Genomic DNA, 16545 nt, shown 5'->3' with positions numbered 1-16545 from the left:
CATAAGATTGCTGATATGGCTCGGTCTTCATAATTTCCCTGTTTAAAAACGGGCAATGTCACTGCTACTTAATTTGAAAAGGGGTCAGGAGGTAATGCTGAAGACAACTTCGAGGTACTTCCAATGATATCTGCTGATACTGTGGTCTGAAAGTGGTCGGGCGAAAGCTGAATATTATTGGTCCTAATTGATGATAATTGGCAAAGAAAATGCAGTTTATCCATGATGATGAGTATTATTTACAAAAGAAATAATGGGGGGACTCTTATTGGTTAAGCTATTTTAAACATTTATATTGTCTGTGGGTGTTAAAAACATAGCTGTCATGTCATAAAGGCCTCGATATTTCCACCTGTGCAGTCGAGTGTGTACAAAATCATACGTGAAGAAGGGCGGGTCTAACTGTGAAGGTGCATCGCTTGATTGAGTCATTAGCCAATGAGCTTGTAGTTTAATGCCACAGGAAATCCTCCATTTAAAAACATGTTGTGGCCAAGATTTACAAAACAGACTGTTTTTATTCACTGACCCCAAATAAGTGACTCGGCCCATGAACTCCTGGGACACCACAGGAAATCTTTCTGTCACAACCATCCTGGTGCTAGTATGCTAGCAGTTGCTAATTAGTCATCAGTGCTGCGTCCAGCTGAAAATAACTGTAATGTCAGATTGCTGATATTTATTCATAAACCTTGGGGGTGCTCATAAAACCCCTAAGGGTTTTTTATTTAAATAGAAATAGAATTGTCTTTGTTTTTTGTGATGAATACAGCAGGTTGCGACACAGACCTCATGGGAGGCCTTCAGGGCAAGTGGTGCCTACAAACCAAACAAGGGTCTAAAAACAAGATTAAAAACTTGGGTTTCACAAATGTTTCTAATCTCCAGCAGTGTTCTGAACATGCATGTGTTTATATGTAAGTGTTTTCAGCCAAGCTGTGGGAAAATGAAGAGAGTTTGAGAGGTACAGTATTGAGGAAATCCACACTGAGGTGTTTGTACTTGAGGTAAGTGTTAAGGACAACGGTTTGGGTGGTTTCTCCTAGACTCACTGGTACAATGCTGTTCCAATAGCCATAATAAAAATACCAGCTACTCCAAATTCAATTGGGTAGCTAGGTGTAATTAAAGATGAGAGCCGTACTTACTGAGATCATAAAGCGTTTAAATTTATAAAATTGTAGGTGGAACTGGGATTGCACTCCATTTAGAGCACAGTTGTCGAACTCCAGGCCTCGAGGGCTGGTGTCCTGCAGGTTTTAGATGTGTCCTTGATCTAACACGGCTGATTTAAATGGCTGAATGACCTCCCCAACATGTCTTGAAGTTCTCCAGAAGCCTGGTAATGAACTTATCATTTGAATCAGGTGCGTTGACATAGGGTGAGATCTAAAACCGTGCAGGACTCGAGGCCTGGAGTTTGACACCCCTGATTTAGATCTTTCTCTGGTCTGGAAAAAAGGTTGGGTGTTTTTTTTTTTTCTTTCTTTTCTTTTTTTTTTCTTTTTCCAAATGCTATTTTTTAAAAAACAAAACAAAAAACCCCCCAAAGCCTTCTGTAAAGTTAGGGCATCTCACATTTAAACAGAGATTAGTAGAAACGGTTTGAATCATATCTGTCAAAAAGATTACAGTTTATAGATGTAAATGGGAGTTGCACAAAACGTTCCATGGAGTTACGCTCTCTGGACTGTTGCTTGTAAAATTACACGTGCTTCCCTTTGATGATCCTGTTAGAAAGAAAACTTCAAACACTTTCATCACTAGACGGATGATACCCAACTTTCTTTATCCATGAAGCCATTTTTAGGAGTTTTCCTTCAGTGTGTTATTTGGCTAACTGTTAAATCAAGAATCCAGTTTAAAAACCTCCTCACATACGAAATCTTGAACAATCAGGCCTTGTCTTGTCTTAAAGATCGCATAGTACCTTGTTCTAACAGAGCACTTCCCCCTCAGGGTGCAGGTTACCTGAGGGGGAAGGGATGTTAGTGGAATAGGAAACATGTTTTAGCTGTCAGGTCTTTCTTCTGTGGAACTAGTTTCCTTGTTTGTTTCTGTACTTTCAAGAGGTCTAGAAGTTTATTTATTGATTTAAAAAACAAAACAATTTCGCTTTCATTCACCCAACTATAGCTCTTAGTTAAGCTGGCTTATGCAGGCTTAAGTGAGTCTGCATACACATTTCTGGTTGGACAGAGGAGGGAGAGGGACATTCACCCAGTCCAGACACGCTGTAAATAAAAGATTACATTCATTTTGGCACTCCCCATGTTAAAGCCTTAAGGCCACCATCATGATGGTTTCTCTGAGCCAGAAGTGATCCTGTTTAGGGACATGATGGAGGGTTGAACGTTAGGGTGGGATTGCCTCTGAGCTGAGGTTTATGGCAAGAGTGAAAGGGAAGGTTTGCAAGATGGTAGTGAAGCCTGGTGCGAAATATGGCTTAAAAATTAGGCTGAGCTGGAGGTAGCATAGTTGACGATGTTAAGATTTTTATTGGGGAGTGACCAGAATGGACAGGATTAGAAATTAACATATCAGAGGGACTCATCAGTTTTTCCACCTTGGAGACAAAAGTTAGAGAGACGAGACACAACTGTCAGAGAGGAGGAAGACCACAGAAGATTCATGGATGTAATGAAGAAGAGCACACAGAGGGTTGGTGTGACCTTGGAGGATGCAAAGGATAGAATCAGCTTGAAGCAGATGATCTGCTGTGATGACCCTAAATTTACCAGCACAAGAAATATTGTTTGAAATATGAGCTAAAGTTGCGATCATACATTTTTTTGTTGATAAGCTCAAATGGAAAAGAAATAGGAAAAACTTGCATCGGCTTTGGCTTGCTTCATATAGCAAATCATGTAAGGTTTATATGATTTACTCATGAAAGTGGCCACTTTCTCATCACTTTCATATATTGTATTAGTAAGTATCCAAAACATACAAGTTTCATTTATATAATTTTTCAAGGTTTCTTATGTCGGTTTTCACTCTTGTCTGCTTTTCATACAAGTTTCACACAAGACAGATACAAACTTGATAAGATTTATAAATATCTTTTCCATATGGGAGAAGATGAGAAAGAATTGAGAAAATGGACAGAGACAAAAAACAAAAAGAAAACTCTTCTGTAGTGCATTTAATGTTTACTTGATGAAGAACAGTGTACACATACTGGTCACGCTCTCTTATCTACCTTGTTTTTCTTAATGGAGCTGGTTTTAATAGTTGTGAATGCACGAGCGTAAAATGCATTCACAACTATTCAGTTGTATTCATAGTCTGTATGCGTTACTAATATTCTGCTTAACATACAGACTCCTGTGGTTCACTCGGTGTAAGCGGGGCCTATTATTTCTAATATTATTATTGTGCTCTGTTCCAGGAAAGCCTGTTTTAAGTAAATAAAGTACAGTTTATCGTGTGTGTGTGAGAGATCCATAGTCTGGGTAGTGCAAGGGCAGCAAGTTTAATCTGGTCCCGTCTCTCCACTGCAATCCTGCAGTGTTATTTATTCTTTATCTGAATGTGGGAAGGCTGCTTTCTGACTCAGATGTAGTAGGCGTTAAGATGATCACGAGGCTGATGGAGTCAGCAAAAACCTCCTCTCACGTAGCTCTGGATGACAAGGGGAAAGAGTAAAAATACATGGGATTTGTTATTCTAAATATTAGCATCAGGCTCAAAAACAATCCTTGTGATTCAAATTGTTATTTTGTCCTGTTACTTTTGAGATTCTGAAAATGGAGTACATATGAAAAAGATGTGTCCCTTCTTATTTCCAATAATGACAGACAAGTTGATGGATTAGGCCAACAAGAGTCTGCATGGATTGATGTTTGCAGACATAGTGATCTGTAGTGAGAACAGAAGGCGGACGGAAGAGAACCTGGAGAGGTGGAAGCATGCTCTGGAAAGAAGAGGAGTAGACTGATTAAGGTGGATGACTTTAAATACCTGGGGTCAACCACCCAAAGCAACGAACAGTGCACGAGACAGGCGAAGAAGAGATTGCAGAATGTATGGAGACAGGTTTACAAGACTGTTGAGAGACCTGCTATGATGGTTTGAAGATGGTGACACTGACATAAAGACTGCAGGCAAAGGTGAAGTTGGTAGGATTTTCATTGGGACAAGATTAGAAATGAGTACATGAGAGAAAAGGGAAGATTGCAGAAAGGTTCATGGATGTAGAGGAGGACATGAGGAGGGCTGGTGTGACAGAAGAGAGGGAGGCTAGGGATAGGGTGAGATGGAGTCCGATGATCCACTGCAGATGTGCACTGATGACGAGATGTAGTTACATTTCTCAGGAGATGCATGTCAGGTTACATTTTTGGTATATGGTTTCAGCAGGGTTTGCTGTTACAATGTACCTGGAATGGGAATAGTGTATATCACGATGATGGATTATCTCAATTTAATTCTGAATATTTACAAAACAAATCTTAAATTGAAAGAAGTCGAAGTTGAGCTTTAAAGCAGTCAAGCATCTTCTCAAATCATTTCACTAACACAAAGTCAAAGTAGGTCAAATTCATCCTGAAACCAGGTCAGAATGAAGTATGTTGAGAAAAAAACAAATCTAGACAAATGTCTGAAGATCTGTGTTAGACATCAAGTCTGAACCAAAGCCATGTCTCTAGTCTTCCTGTCACATAAGGGACCTAGTTCAAGTCAATCTTTGAAGTTGCTTAAGGTGATTCACATCGCTCAACTGCAAACCTTGTAATCCTTTTCAGCTGTGAGTGATCAAAGATTGGAACAGTAATAAGATCCAAACAATCTGGAGTAGAGAATCCGTTTATTAATACAACCCTACCTGGGTTCACAGTAGGAAATAAATAGCTCTACATCCATCAACCCTTTCTTCATTTTACACTGAACTGTCTATGCAAGTAAAGCAGCTGAGGTCATTCTGTGACTGAAGAGTGGCGGTGATGTGCTGGAGTCCCTTTGCAGGTTCAATAAACTCTTTTCTGCGCATCCGACTGAAGCAAATTCAGGGAGTCAGTGTTGTGAGTGAAAACGGTAAACTACATTTCCACGTGGCAGAGAAGCAGCAGCTGGAGTTTCAGTTTGTGATAGAATAACTAATAAGTTAGAGCCAACCTAAACATGTATATTCTTCCGGCAGGACCACATAAACTCTATTTTATTTTACAATCATCTTTTGACCAGTCCGCAGCTTTACAGTTCAGAGATTGCTTGACTTGAGAGCATCTAACAGTGTCTTAAGGGCAGTATCACTACATGTTTAATACACAAATACCCCATTATTGTCCCTTTTCTATGTATCTGTACGTGTAGAGCGGATGCAGGGAGGGGGGCATACCCCTGCTTCTAAAATTAAAGTGATGTACACACCAACAAATCAATCATTGTCATCTAATAATATCAATTATAACATTCGGAGCTTTGTAAAACAGCTGTTGAACAATGTTTAAACTCTTGTGCAGAGCCACGCATAATTCCATCTATGAGCCCACAGGGTTGACCACAAGCCACAAAGTGTATTTATATGAGAAATTAGACATTTAGGGCATTCTCATTAACCTAATCATTTTAAACTTGAAAAATCTGGTTGTTGTCCGTGTGATGTGTCATAAGGATAAATTAGTAGGAGTGACATTGTTTTATGTATTAGCTTTTGTAGTGTCTTCCTGCGTCCTTTACGACATCATGAAATGAGTGGAAGTCACAGTGTTAAAGAAGGACTGCTCAATCCACCACATCATGAAACATCAGTCACAGTAGAAATACAGATGAACCACCCCAGGATAAGTTAGACAAACGAAACACACACGCACATACACACAACCGTCCCAGCACTTTATCCATGAAGCATTAAGTGAATCACACCGTGGTGATAATCAACACCGTCTCCTCCAGTCTAGTCGTTTTCGATCTGTCAAAAAAGACGGTCTTCATTTCCCTGCTGCTCCTCGGTGTTGGTCAGTCGGTTTTGAAGGCCAGCGTTGTGTGATTGTGGAGAGTTGAGGTAGTAGGAAGAGCTGTTGGTGGGGATGTTTCTGCGTGAAAGAAGTAGAGCTAGAAGAAAAGAGAGGAGATTGAGTATCTGGTTCAATGTAAAGGTGTCCTTCCATACATCTGAGATCCACGCAGCTCACCGACCTTACAGCCAACTGCCAGCAGTGTGTGCAAAACCACTATGGTCACTACTGTAGCCACCGCCGTCACCTTGGTGTCATCACGGACAACGGGCCAGAAGGTGAGGACCAGGACTGAGCCTGAGATCACCATGGCAATTAGGATCAGCATCCAGTGCAGCCAGTCATATGGTATTATCCACAAAACCTGAAGGTGACAGGGTGAACTTTTATTCAGCTAATTATTGTTTCTGCTTTGGTTTTTGTTGAAATTTACCAAAGTTTGACCTTTCCTTTTGGCAGTGGCCTGGGCCACAGCTGCCAATCAAAACCTTAAATGAATTATTCAGACAGAACATGTTATTCTTCAAAAATACTCAAAACATTGGGCAGAACAGACCTCTGCACTCATTCAAATGAAGAACCACAGGTGAGTTTTAACATTACGGCAAGTTACATAGAGAATGACATCAGAGGTTTCCGAAAATGTGAGCTATATTATACATGTATCATGGGTGAGATCATTTATACAACTTATTAAACCTGTAAACACCACAGATGTACTCACAGAGGTGGGGATATAGATAAAGAGCGAGTAGCCGTAAACACACACAGTCTCCAGGAAAGAATAGCCTCCAATCTGCCTCTCGGCCCCTTGCCTCCAGGTCAAAAAACCCCACAGCCCGATCGGCACCAGCCAGGCATACATAAAGATCACTACTGCAGCAATTGTCACTAAAGGCAGAGAAACAAGACAGAGCTATGCAGATCCAGTGTGCTACAGTGACACAGAGTCAAACTGAGACCGTGTGTAGCACTAACCTCTGTGGAACTGTGGTCTGTAGTGGAAGGTGGGGTTTTTCTGCTCAGCAAGGAAGGTGGACAGGTTCCCACTAATCACCACAGAAAACACCAGTGTGACACAAATCCAGAAGGGACCTGCACAAACGCACACTTATATGAGTGCATTCATCTTCTAATTCATCAATGTCAAAAAATTGATGGACACTTTGTTGAACCTTTGAACCTATGGGCAACAAACAGTTAAAGCTGGAATGACAATAAGTGACACCTGAACAGCTTTTTAACATGTATCAGAAATGCCTGAATCACATGAATTAACTGATACATTCAATAAGATAATAAAGACCATGAGACATTAAACACGTTTAGGATTAAAAAGAGGCTTACCTTGGTGCAAACCAACAGTAATCTGGCCCTTAATCTCCTACCTACCCACCTACGACTCATCTTCAGGCATAGCTAGAATCTAATTTCCCCTACCAAAAATCTACTTACATGCCCCCCATAAGACAAGGCACAGTGCAAAATATGTTCTTCCTGTAATACAGTTTAATAATTAAATGTGTCTTCTTCCACTTACCATACAGATCTGGGTTACTCCTAAGGTAGTATTTGATGAAGTTTCTCCCAGGCTGTGGCATCACTGACCCCTTCACTCTGTCCAGCACCTGCATCATGATAGGGTCAAACAAAAGAAACACGTAACTTCAAACTGACTGACAAAGACTTTATGTGTAGACAAAGTGTCAGGTAGATGTCAGGCATACCTGCATTGTGTCCACATCAAAGAAAGACTGATAATACTCAAAGGTCCAGAAGCCACCACTTGGTTTCTGCCCTCCTAACAGCTGGAAGCACAGATGTCTATCAGCTGATATGCACTCAAAGTAGAAACTCAAACTTTATTCGTGGTCCACACAACTTTTTTACCTCTGAACTCTCTTGCTGACCCTCCTCGTCCTCAGATAGGTCCAGCTTTACATCTTCTCCTGCTGATGCTGTTGTGTTGGGGGTGTTTGAGCCCGACATACTGAGTGTGGAGGCTCCAGGGTCTGCCGATAGCAGCTCTGCTGCTTCTTCAAACTCTATGGACGCACATGGGCAAAAGGCAGTCGGTAAGCGCAGTTCTTCAGATCAGCACTCCCACAGGGACTAAATTCCCATAGATTTCATGTTAAAATGTCAAACTTGAGAGGATTTAAAAGCATATTTACAAACTGTTACTGAAAAAGCGATCTCAGTTTCTGTCTATGGTTTCCTAATTGATGTCACTGAATCGGACCGGTCCTGTTTTAATGATATTATCTGACAAAGAACACAACTTCCTGCAAGAAGCTTCCATACCTTGTTTCATTTTATTCAACAGCAGTGTTGTGCTGCTTTAGATTACATAGTGTTGGTATCAGCCTGCCTCACAGAGAGACAGACTTTCTGTTAAAGGTTTTTAAAACACACACTTTATTGAATAAGACTAGAAAACAAGCAGTAAGAGAAGTTACCAACACACCATGAAGGTGTTTCAATAGCCATGCTAGCATGCCGTTTAGTAGGTCAGAGAAAAGACTTAGTATTTGACACAGAATACACTGGAACTCACTGTGTGTCATAAATCAGCAGGATGTTCAATACATCCATGCATATTATGCAAATGAAAACAAGCATAATTTTCCTGCAATCTGACCCATAATCGCCCGTGCAATCTACACAATGTTACATGAAAGTAAAAGAAATTACAAGGAAGCAGGAAGAGCATCTTTACATACGACTGCGATAGCAGAGTATGGCAAGCAGATGTCGCTATTTGTCCTTTAGTAGATGGTTTGCAATCAACAATATTTTTTTTCAACGTTTTCAGGGCGATTTCGTGATTCAGAGTACTGTACTATGTGCTCTGCATGGTCACTGCAGTATAAACCCTTTTACAGCCAATTAAAACCCCTAGGTAAGGGGAGAGTCCAGTTTTCTGATTCACGTGGACACGACAGCTTGGTTTCTGCGTAAAACAGATCTCCCAACTACCTACCTGGAACTAACACGTGACACAAAGAAACCCAGGCAGAACAAAACAAGCAGAAATTTACAACCTATATCTCCTTTAAAGATTCTGTCACATTTACCTTGAAACTGTAGGTTGTTTGGACTAGCCATGTCTCCAATGGACAACCAGTAACTTCATGCAAGAGCTGAGAGAAAAATGAACGTTAGTAAAGAAATGCTATGTCGAACATCTGTTAGTTCACCGACAAGAGAACCACTTGAAGTTTACAGTTAATGTATAATATAAAAATATTCAATTTTGACGCTTTAAAATCCGATAAGAACAGGTGAAACGTACCAAAATGTAATAACCAGAGAGGTGAAATATGTCTTGGCAGTCTGTCCTCGCTGCTCAGCAGGATCTTGCTGCTGATAATGATGATATTGAATGGCGTAATATCAACCACTCAGCAGAGACAGCGAATCCTACGACTAGCTAATATTTAAATTGTAAATAAAGCTAAGGTTAATATATTACAACAGCGTCTGTGCGGACTTAATAAAATGCTAGACATTAATAACATTACAATGCTAACACCTGTCTTTCACAGCCTTACAGGTCCTGCTGATACTGGAGTCATTTTAACACAGCTTCCGGTACACGTCACCGCGTAAACAAAGCTGTCACGTGGAAGCGCTCTTCAAAATAACTTTATTTGAAAGGTTCTAACGTTACAAAAAACACAAGAGAGTGCAGGCACGGTGGAGCGGATGGAGATGAGTGTCAGGGGTGATTTGTGACAGGAGGATAGCAACAAGAACGAAAGGAAGGGTTCACGCAAGGGAGTGAGACCCTCTATCGTGTCTAGTGGAGCTGTCGGCGGTCAGAAGTGAACATGGTAAGATTTCTGAGCAGTTTGGAGACCAAGTAAGAGAAGCAAGGTTGAGAAGAGTTTGATAGGGTGGATAATATATCGGACAAAGGATGCTGAAGGTGGAGCTGCCAGGCAAAAAGAAGGCGTAAGTGTAGTGAGGGAGGACATAAAGGGGGTTGGTGAGACAGACGAGCATGCAAGGGATTGGGGGAGATGGAAGCAGATGATCTATTGTGATGACCCGTAAAGGGACCAGCTGGAAGATAAAGAAGTAGTAGTAATAGCAGTAGTAAAAGCATTAAAAGTATTGAAAATAAGAAATAAATGGCAGCAAAGATGGGCCACAGGGGCAAACTAAAGCCATTCATAGACTATACAGGGAAAATGTACCAAAGCAAGACAATAAGAAAAGGGAAAAATAATCAACTGATGATCAACTGCATGTGCATATCAGGGAAATATAATTTGCTCAGTGCCAAAGGAAAAGGGGAACAGGAAAGCTGTTAAATAGCTTTCCTATTTAACAGGAAAGCTAGATCATTTCTCTAGCTTTCCTGTTAAATAGGAAAGCTAGAGAAATGATCAAACTAAAACACAGAAACAAGGGGGTGTAGAAGTTATTGGCAGTTATTGGAAAGAATTATTAATGGTGGGACAGCAGCATTTTTGAGTTATAAAGAGAGACAGAAATTGTAAGCAGAGATGAAATGTAATTTATGGTAGCAGGGTGTGTATTTGTAGGCTAATTCTTTCTGGAGTCTCGCACCACCACTCCAGCCCAGTAGATGGCGGTAATAAACCTTTTTGTTAGCTGTCAACCAACAAAAAAGAAGTAGCTGCCATTTTGACTTCATGTGAGGTCCCTGTCACTAGTTAAAATGTCAATTCTGCATGAAGGTTAAGAGTCTTTAGTGCAGAAGAGTCGTTAAAATGGCCTCGTTTCGTGTAGCGAGGATGATGTTCAGCTCTGCGGCGGAAGCAGCGGCGCCTCCGGGCACAGCGAGCCGCTGGGAGCGGCTGAAAAACAGCAAAGTAGGTGAGGAACTGAGGCACGGGTTAGCCACGTTAGCTGGATAGCAAGGGGGTTAACGGCCAGCTCAGTGGTAAACATAGCTTATTATAACGGAAACAGTCCCAGTAATTTTAATTGCTTAAATGACCATTTTAAACGCATTATTCTGCTAGTCTTTGTGCATGTTGGTTGCATGACAAAAACAGTGATACAGTATAGAGTTTTTTAATCCTCCTAACAACTATATGCCGCTGAATTGGGTTGTTGGTGTGATAACGTCATAAATAGATGGTGATTAGGTCACCTGACTCCTCTCACCTCCTGCAGCCGGCCAGTGTTTTTTTTTTTTTTTTTTGTCATGAGGAGAGGTAGTTTACATCCAGGCTTAGTTTTTCGTCCTCTGCTCCCTACAGGTGTGTGGTGTCGCAGCCTGCTCTCTGACTACAAAGAAGCGTGCAGAGAGGCGGTAGTTGGCGCCTGGGAGAGACCACTCCGAACATCAGTGTATGTGACGCTGTTGGGCGGTGCCTGGGCCTGCTTCTACACCAAACCTGACCGCTTGTCCTTCGACGACGCCCTGCTGAAACGTTCCAACCAGCTGGGACTGCTGTCCCCTTGGATCCGCAGCGGCATCTCTGATGTCCATGTACAGAGTCTGGTGAAGCTCCGTAATGAGGGCCGCCTCTGCCATGCCAGCCTGGGTCTTCTGTCTGTGGTGTACTACGCTGACTACGACCCGGACGCCATGCTGTATGAAGCCCAGTGCTCTAACTTGTCAGTACCCTGGAGGGAGATCCCTCAGCGGGTGTTGGACATTGGCTTTGCTGGCAACTGGTGGATCCTTAGCTCAAAGATGAAGGACTATGACGTGAACGAGGATGAATTCAAGCAATTGCCGGTGCACATGCAGGTAACGTCAACACCCAGCGTCAAGGAGGTGGAAAGGAATGAGAAGTTGCACAGAGATTCGTGGTTACCAGTGAGCGTGGAGGACAAGGGAGACAAAAACTAAAGTGGTAGACAGACAGAAAGAAAAGTGAAGAGGAGCAGCCTCGCACTCACACAGCGGGACAGAAGCCTGACTGTGTACACACACACACACACACACTCACACCAATCTCAGCTGACCAAATGATGATTCTGCCGCTGAGACAGAGGAAACATCAAAGTAAAAGGAAACGCTTAAATTCCTTCTGACATGTTTTTGTTTTCTTACAGAAAATGTTGTATATAATTTATACTGTGAACCATGTGACAACGAGTCTGTCAGTTATTTACAGTTGTTAAGGTGTAACATGAGATTTGCATTTGATCTGGATGTGACGCACTGATGTGAACTCTGGGTGATTATTAAAGATCTGTCATCACTAATCAGACTGACATGGCTGTTGTGGATTTTGTGTGTGACTGTAGAGTTTTTGAAAGCACAAATGCTATTGTTGTATTTAATTATAACAAAGATAAAGGAAAAGAACTGCACTGCTGCAAATACAACCTTTTCTTACATCTAGTTGCAGTAAAACTTGAGAATGGTAGTTTTGAAACGTAACCATAACTGCTAATGACCAGAGGTGATAATAGATTCCCACTGAACAAAACTTTTATTGCAAAATCCTCAAGTCTGAAAAGTATTTTGTAGCAAAAAAGTGGAGGTAAAACTGCAACGCTGCGATGTAGTGAGGAGGTACAGAGCTGCATAATTTGGAAATACAATGAACAGAGCGTACAATTGGCTGTACACTCTGAACAAAACATGAAAATTGAGATAAAATGAAGCTTATGTGCTTATAAACGATTATTAGTCACACTATTAATAATAAAAAAAAATGACTAGTATTTCTTCTCAGCTACCTGGTTATCCACACATAACCAAGCAATGTAGAGAGAAAAACAATTAAAACAAAAGGGGAAAAAACCCTGCAAAACTCCAGTGAATCTGAAGTCTTGGTGAGGTCTGTGGAACCTACAGTTAGGTCCAGAGGTGTTGGTAATTTGGTCTCTGTGCAGTGGATTTAAATCAAACTAAGAAGATGTGATTAAGGTGATTCAAATGTAATTCAAGGGGTTTAACATAAATATGAAGTTAACTATTTGGGAATTACAGACCCTTTTGTTCTTGCTTAACATCAATTGGAAGAAATAACAAATGCATTTGAATATAAGGCTTGTTTTTAATACTTGACTGAAAATACTTTCCTCTTAATGAGAACCTGTGAACATCGTTAAATTCATCAGTCCCCTTATGAACTTGTCGCTCAGTTTTTTCCAGTTCTTATGTAATTTAGCAAACCCTGGTCTCTCCCTGTTTGCACTTCTTCACCACTTCTGTTCCAGTGAGACCGTTTCTGTTGAGATCTTGGTGAAGAGTAAATTGTGGATCTTTGCTGGATTTTTCTTCACTCCTGTTTCTTAAGAACATGCCTTTCAGATACTTTTCACCTGCTATAGATAGTATTTAATCCTCTTCATTTGTCTTCCATTTTTCCAGTTTCCTCTTTTCTTTTTTAAAAAGATACACTCACATTTTCAGCTAACAGCTTTTGGTGCAAAAAATACAACTCTATGCCTGTCAAAACGTCCTCTCTTTGGCATTTTTCATCAATTCAACTAAAGAAGCTGGAACTAATGAGGTGTTTGAAAAAAAATGCCTAAACTTGCATTTTAAAACTGGTTCTTTGCTAAGTTGTCCCTTATATGTAAACACAATACTAGCTCACCCCTTGATTTTTGTTCCTTTTATATGTTTGAATGATTTATAAGTATGGGGCGATCGTGGCTCAAGAGTTGGCAGTTCGCCTTTTAATCGGAAGGTTGCCGATTCAAGCCCCCGGCCCTGACAGTCTCGGACGTTGTGTCCTTGGGCAAGAGACTTCACCCGTTGCCTACTGGTGGCGCCAGTGTCCGGCAGCCTCGCCTCTGTCAGTGCGCCCCAGGGCAGCTGTGGCTACAATGTAGCTTGCCATCACCAGTGTGAATGTGTGGATGATTGAATGTAGTGTAAAGCGCTTTACAAATACAGGCCATTTACAAGTCAGTGCTGAGTAGTTTACCAAACGAAAAACATTCCTCTGAAAATGGAGAGATATAGGACTGGATTAAACTGTCCTAAAAAACTAGCCAGTGTTGTTGAAAGAAAAACTTTGAAAGACTGGAGAAAGATTGTTCAAGCACCCGCTAAAGCATTTTCAAGAAAGCCTGTTTTTTCAGAACTAGAATAGAAATGGGACAGTTCTTCCATAACACATCTCACTCATCTCAAGCACCTTTTTCAACATCAGTTTTCTTTCAATCTAATAATTACACTTCTTCTTCACGATGAAGAAGGGACAAGCTTTTTCAGCATGCAGACTGAAGGGATTGAACTACCAACCATAAAATTGGCGATATTTGACCAGCTCACACTGAGGACCATAAGTAAATAAAGAATTACTGTGTTTAAGATTCTACATAGGTTGTGGTTAGTACTATTGCTGCACAGTACAGAGGGCCTTGGTTTAAATGCAAGAACCAGCTGGGGGCCTTCTGTGTTGTTTCTATGAACTCTCTCTAGTTACTCAGACTTCTTCCCACAATCCAAAAATATGTTAAGTTACTGGGGAATTCTAAACAGACAATGTGAAGCCCTCTGCATTCACCCATAACAAACTCACATTGGTGGTGTGGATGTAAACAGGTCTTAATGATATGTAGCTAACACAAACGGACTTTGTATTCCTATACACACCACACCTTATCATCATAACCTGCACCTTATAATGCATTAACATTTATGTTGCTAATAAGGTTGTATACTGTGCAGCAATGCTGCCTGCACTGTCACACGGCCAAAGCAATTACAGTACGTCTTAGCAGTTCAGTTGACACCCCTGAGAAGGAGAATGAGTCTGACCCCTCACACTGATAACCTAACCACAGGAAAGAGACTGCACCACAATGAGGTGACCCATGATGTCACTACTGTGACCCTGTAGCAAGGGCTATCAGATGCCATGCTGAGGGAGTCACAGGCCACGGGTCAGCTGGTTTTCTAAGTTGTTGCTATTGGATTTCTGCTCAATTTGCAGTCTAAGGACTACACTGGTGTTCATGTTTGGATTTTGCCACCAGAGGGTGCTCTAGTTCAAAATAATTATGAGCCTGGTACCATCTAGTTTAAATGTAGCATTTCAATAATATATTTATGTGGAACTGTAAAATATATTTAATTGAACAGCTAAAGTTAGCTTAGCATAAATACAGGACAAACAGTTAGTCTGACCAATAGTTTAATGGAACTACAGCATACATTAAATACACCACTTTGTAGTTAATCATTTAATGAGTTATTGAAATGGTAAATGGCCTGCATTTGTATAGTGCTTTTCTAGTCCTTAAGGACCCCAAAGCGCTTCACACTACATTCAGTCATTCACACACTGGTGATGGCAAGCTACATTGTAGCCACAGCTGCCCTGGGGCGCACTGACAGAGGCGAGGCTGCTGGACACAGGCGCCACCGGGCCCTCTGACCACCACCAGTAGGCAAACACAGGGTTAGTATCTTGCCCAAGGATAGTTGGCATGCAGCCAGGAGGCAGCCTGGGATCGAACCACCGACCTTCTGATTAGTGGCTGACCTGCTCTGCCACCTGAGCTACAGCCACCCCGTATTATATTATCATTAATCTCTGGCTCTCTTCCACAACATGCTTTTTGTCCTGTCTTCCTCCCCTCCCTCCACACTGATCACGGCAGATGGCTGACTCTCCACGAGCCTCGTTCTGCTTGACGTTTCTTCCTGTTAAAGGGGAGTTTTTCCTTCCCACTGTTGTCAAAGCACTCACTGGGGGTCACCTCTCTGTGGAGACTGGTAATGAACATGTCAAAAACAAAACCCAAACACATTAAAACCAGCTGAAATGTCACCACATTTAGCTAATGCCCTCCACCATGGCATGGGGAAGATGGTCTGTAAAACTAATAAATAAAAGAAAAACTAAAACTTCATGTTAGTCCATCTAGTAATTGTTGAGCTATTTAACTTTGGATCAAAGTGACGGACTGGCCAACTAAGTGAGCGACTGAGGATAAGCTCCTAAGAAACTGTAGTTTTCTTAGATGTTTGTGGTTTGCTTCATTAAGAACTTAACTTGATTTTGTATTCAGATTATAAAATCAGATCATAAAATCTGCACACTGAGCACTGACCACACCATGTCGTCCCTGCTTTATCTCTTTTGCCCTCTCTCGTGCTGCATCCTTTTGAGTTTCCTCTTTGTGGCTCTCCCTCCGTCTTTGCCCTATGTCCTCTATTGACCCCAGGGCTCCCATCCATCCTGACCCCTCCTCCACTCAGACACCAAGTCTGATGGCCAAAGGGTCAGTGAGGGCAGCTGCTGTCAGGTGGTGTTTGAAAAACAGGCTGCCTCTTTTTTTCCAGTGCAAGAAAAGAGGGACATCGTCTGCCTGTGTCCAAAGAAACTTGTAAAAATGCAAGTTTTTGACCTTTACTACTCATGTGTGGTGGTATTCCAGTTTCACTTCAGTCTGAAACGCATTCAGAAACTTGACTTTCCTACACTGACATTTAGTAATATAGGAAATTAACCAAAGATAAGTGCTTATTTTTGGTTTCAGCTACTACCAACTGAGATCTTTTCTGACTCCTTCAAAGTTGCGTTTATCTAACTACACTCGATGACTGTAAAAGGGAGAACAGGAGGAGATGGAAAAGGCAGGGAGAAAAAACAACAAAAACGGGTGGGTGGGTTGGGGGGTAGAA

The 16545-nt window shown here is 41.4% G+C and overlaps 2 protein-coding genes across 2 annotated transcripts; one reads left to right on the top strand and one right to left on the bottom strand.

The window, feature by feature from the left end:
- Positions 1–4793: 4793 nt before the first annotated feature.
- On the bottom strand, positions 4794–9558 carry yipf2 (Yip1 domain family, member 2). Its single transcript, XM_004568605.2, has 9 exons — positions 9256–9558; positions 9038–9103; positions 7851–8005; positions 7688–7768; positions 7501–7588; positions 6939–7055; positions 6685–6851; positions 6142–6324; positions 4794–6057 (listed from the first exon to the last, which is right to left on the bottom strand). Exons 2-9 carry the CDS (start codon positions 9066–9068, stop codon positions 5962–5964), a joined length of 918 nt encoding a protein of 305 aa, XP_004568662.1. The 5' UTR covers positions 9069–9103; positions 9256–9558; the 3' UTR covers positions 4794–5961.
- Positions 9559–10598: 1040 nt separating this feature from the next.
- On the top strand, positions 10599–12164 carry timm29 (translocase of inner mitochondrial membrane 29). Its single transcript, XM_004568604.4, has 2 exons — positions 10599–10808; positions 11198–12164. Exons 1-2 carry the CDS (start codon positions 10703–10705, stop codon positions 11794–11796), a joined length of 705 nt encoding a protein of 234 aa, XP_004568661.2. The 5' UTR covers positions 10599–10702; the 3' UTR covers positions 11797–12164.
- Positions 12165–16545: the final 4381 nt, after the last annotated feature.

This window comes from Maylandia zebra, linkage group LG4, assembly GCF_041146795.1.
Source record: "Maylandia zebra isolate NMK-2024a linkage group LG4, Mzebra_GT3a, whole genome shotgun sequence".
Taxonomy (NCBI): domain Eukaryota; kingdom Metazoa; phylum Chordata; class Actinopteri; order Cichliformes; family Cichlidae; genus Maylandia; species Maylandia zebra.
This window is presented reverse-complemented; position numbering and strand designations above follow the sequence as displayed.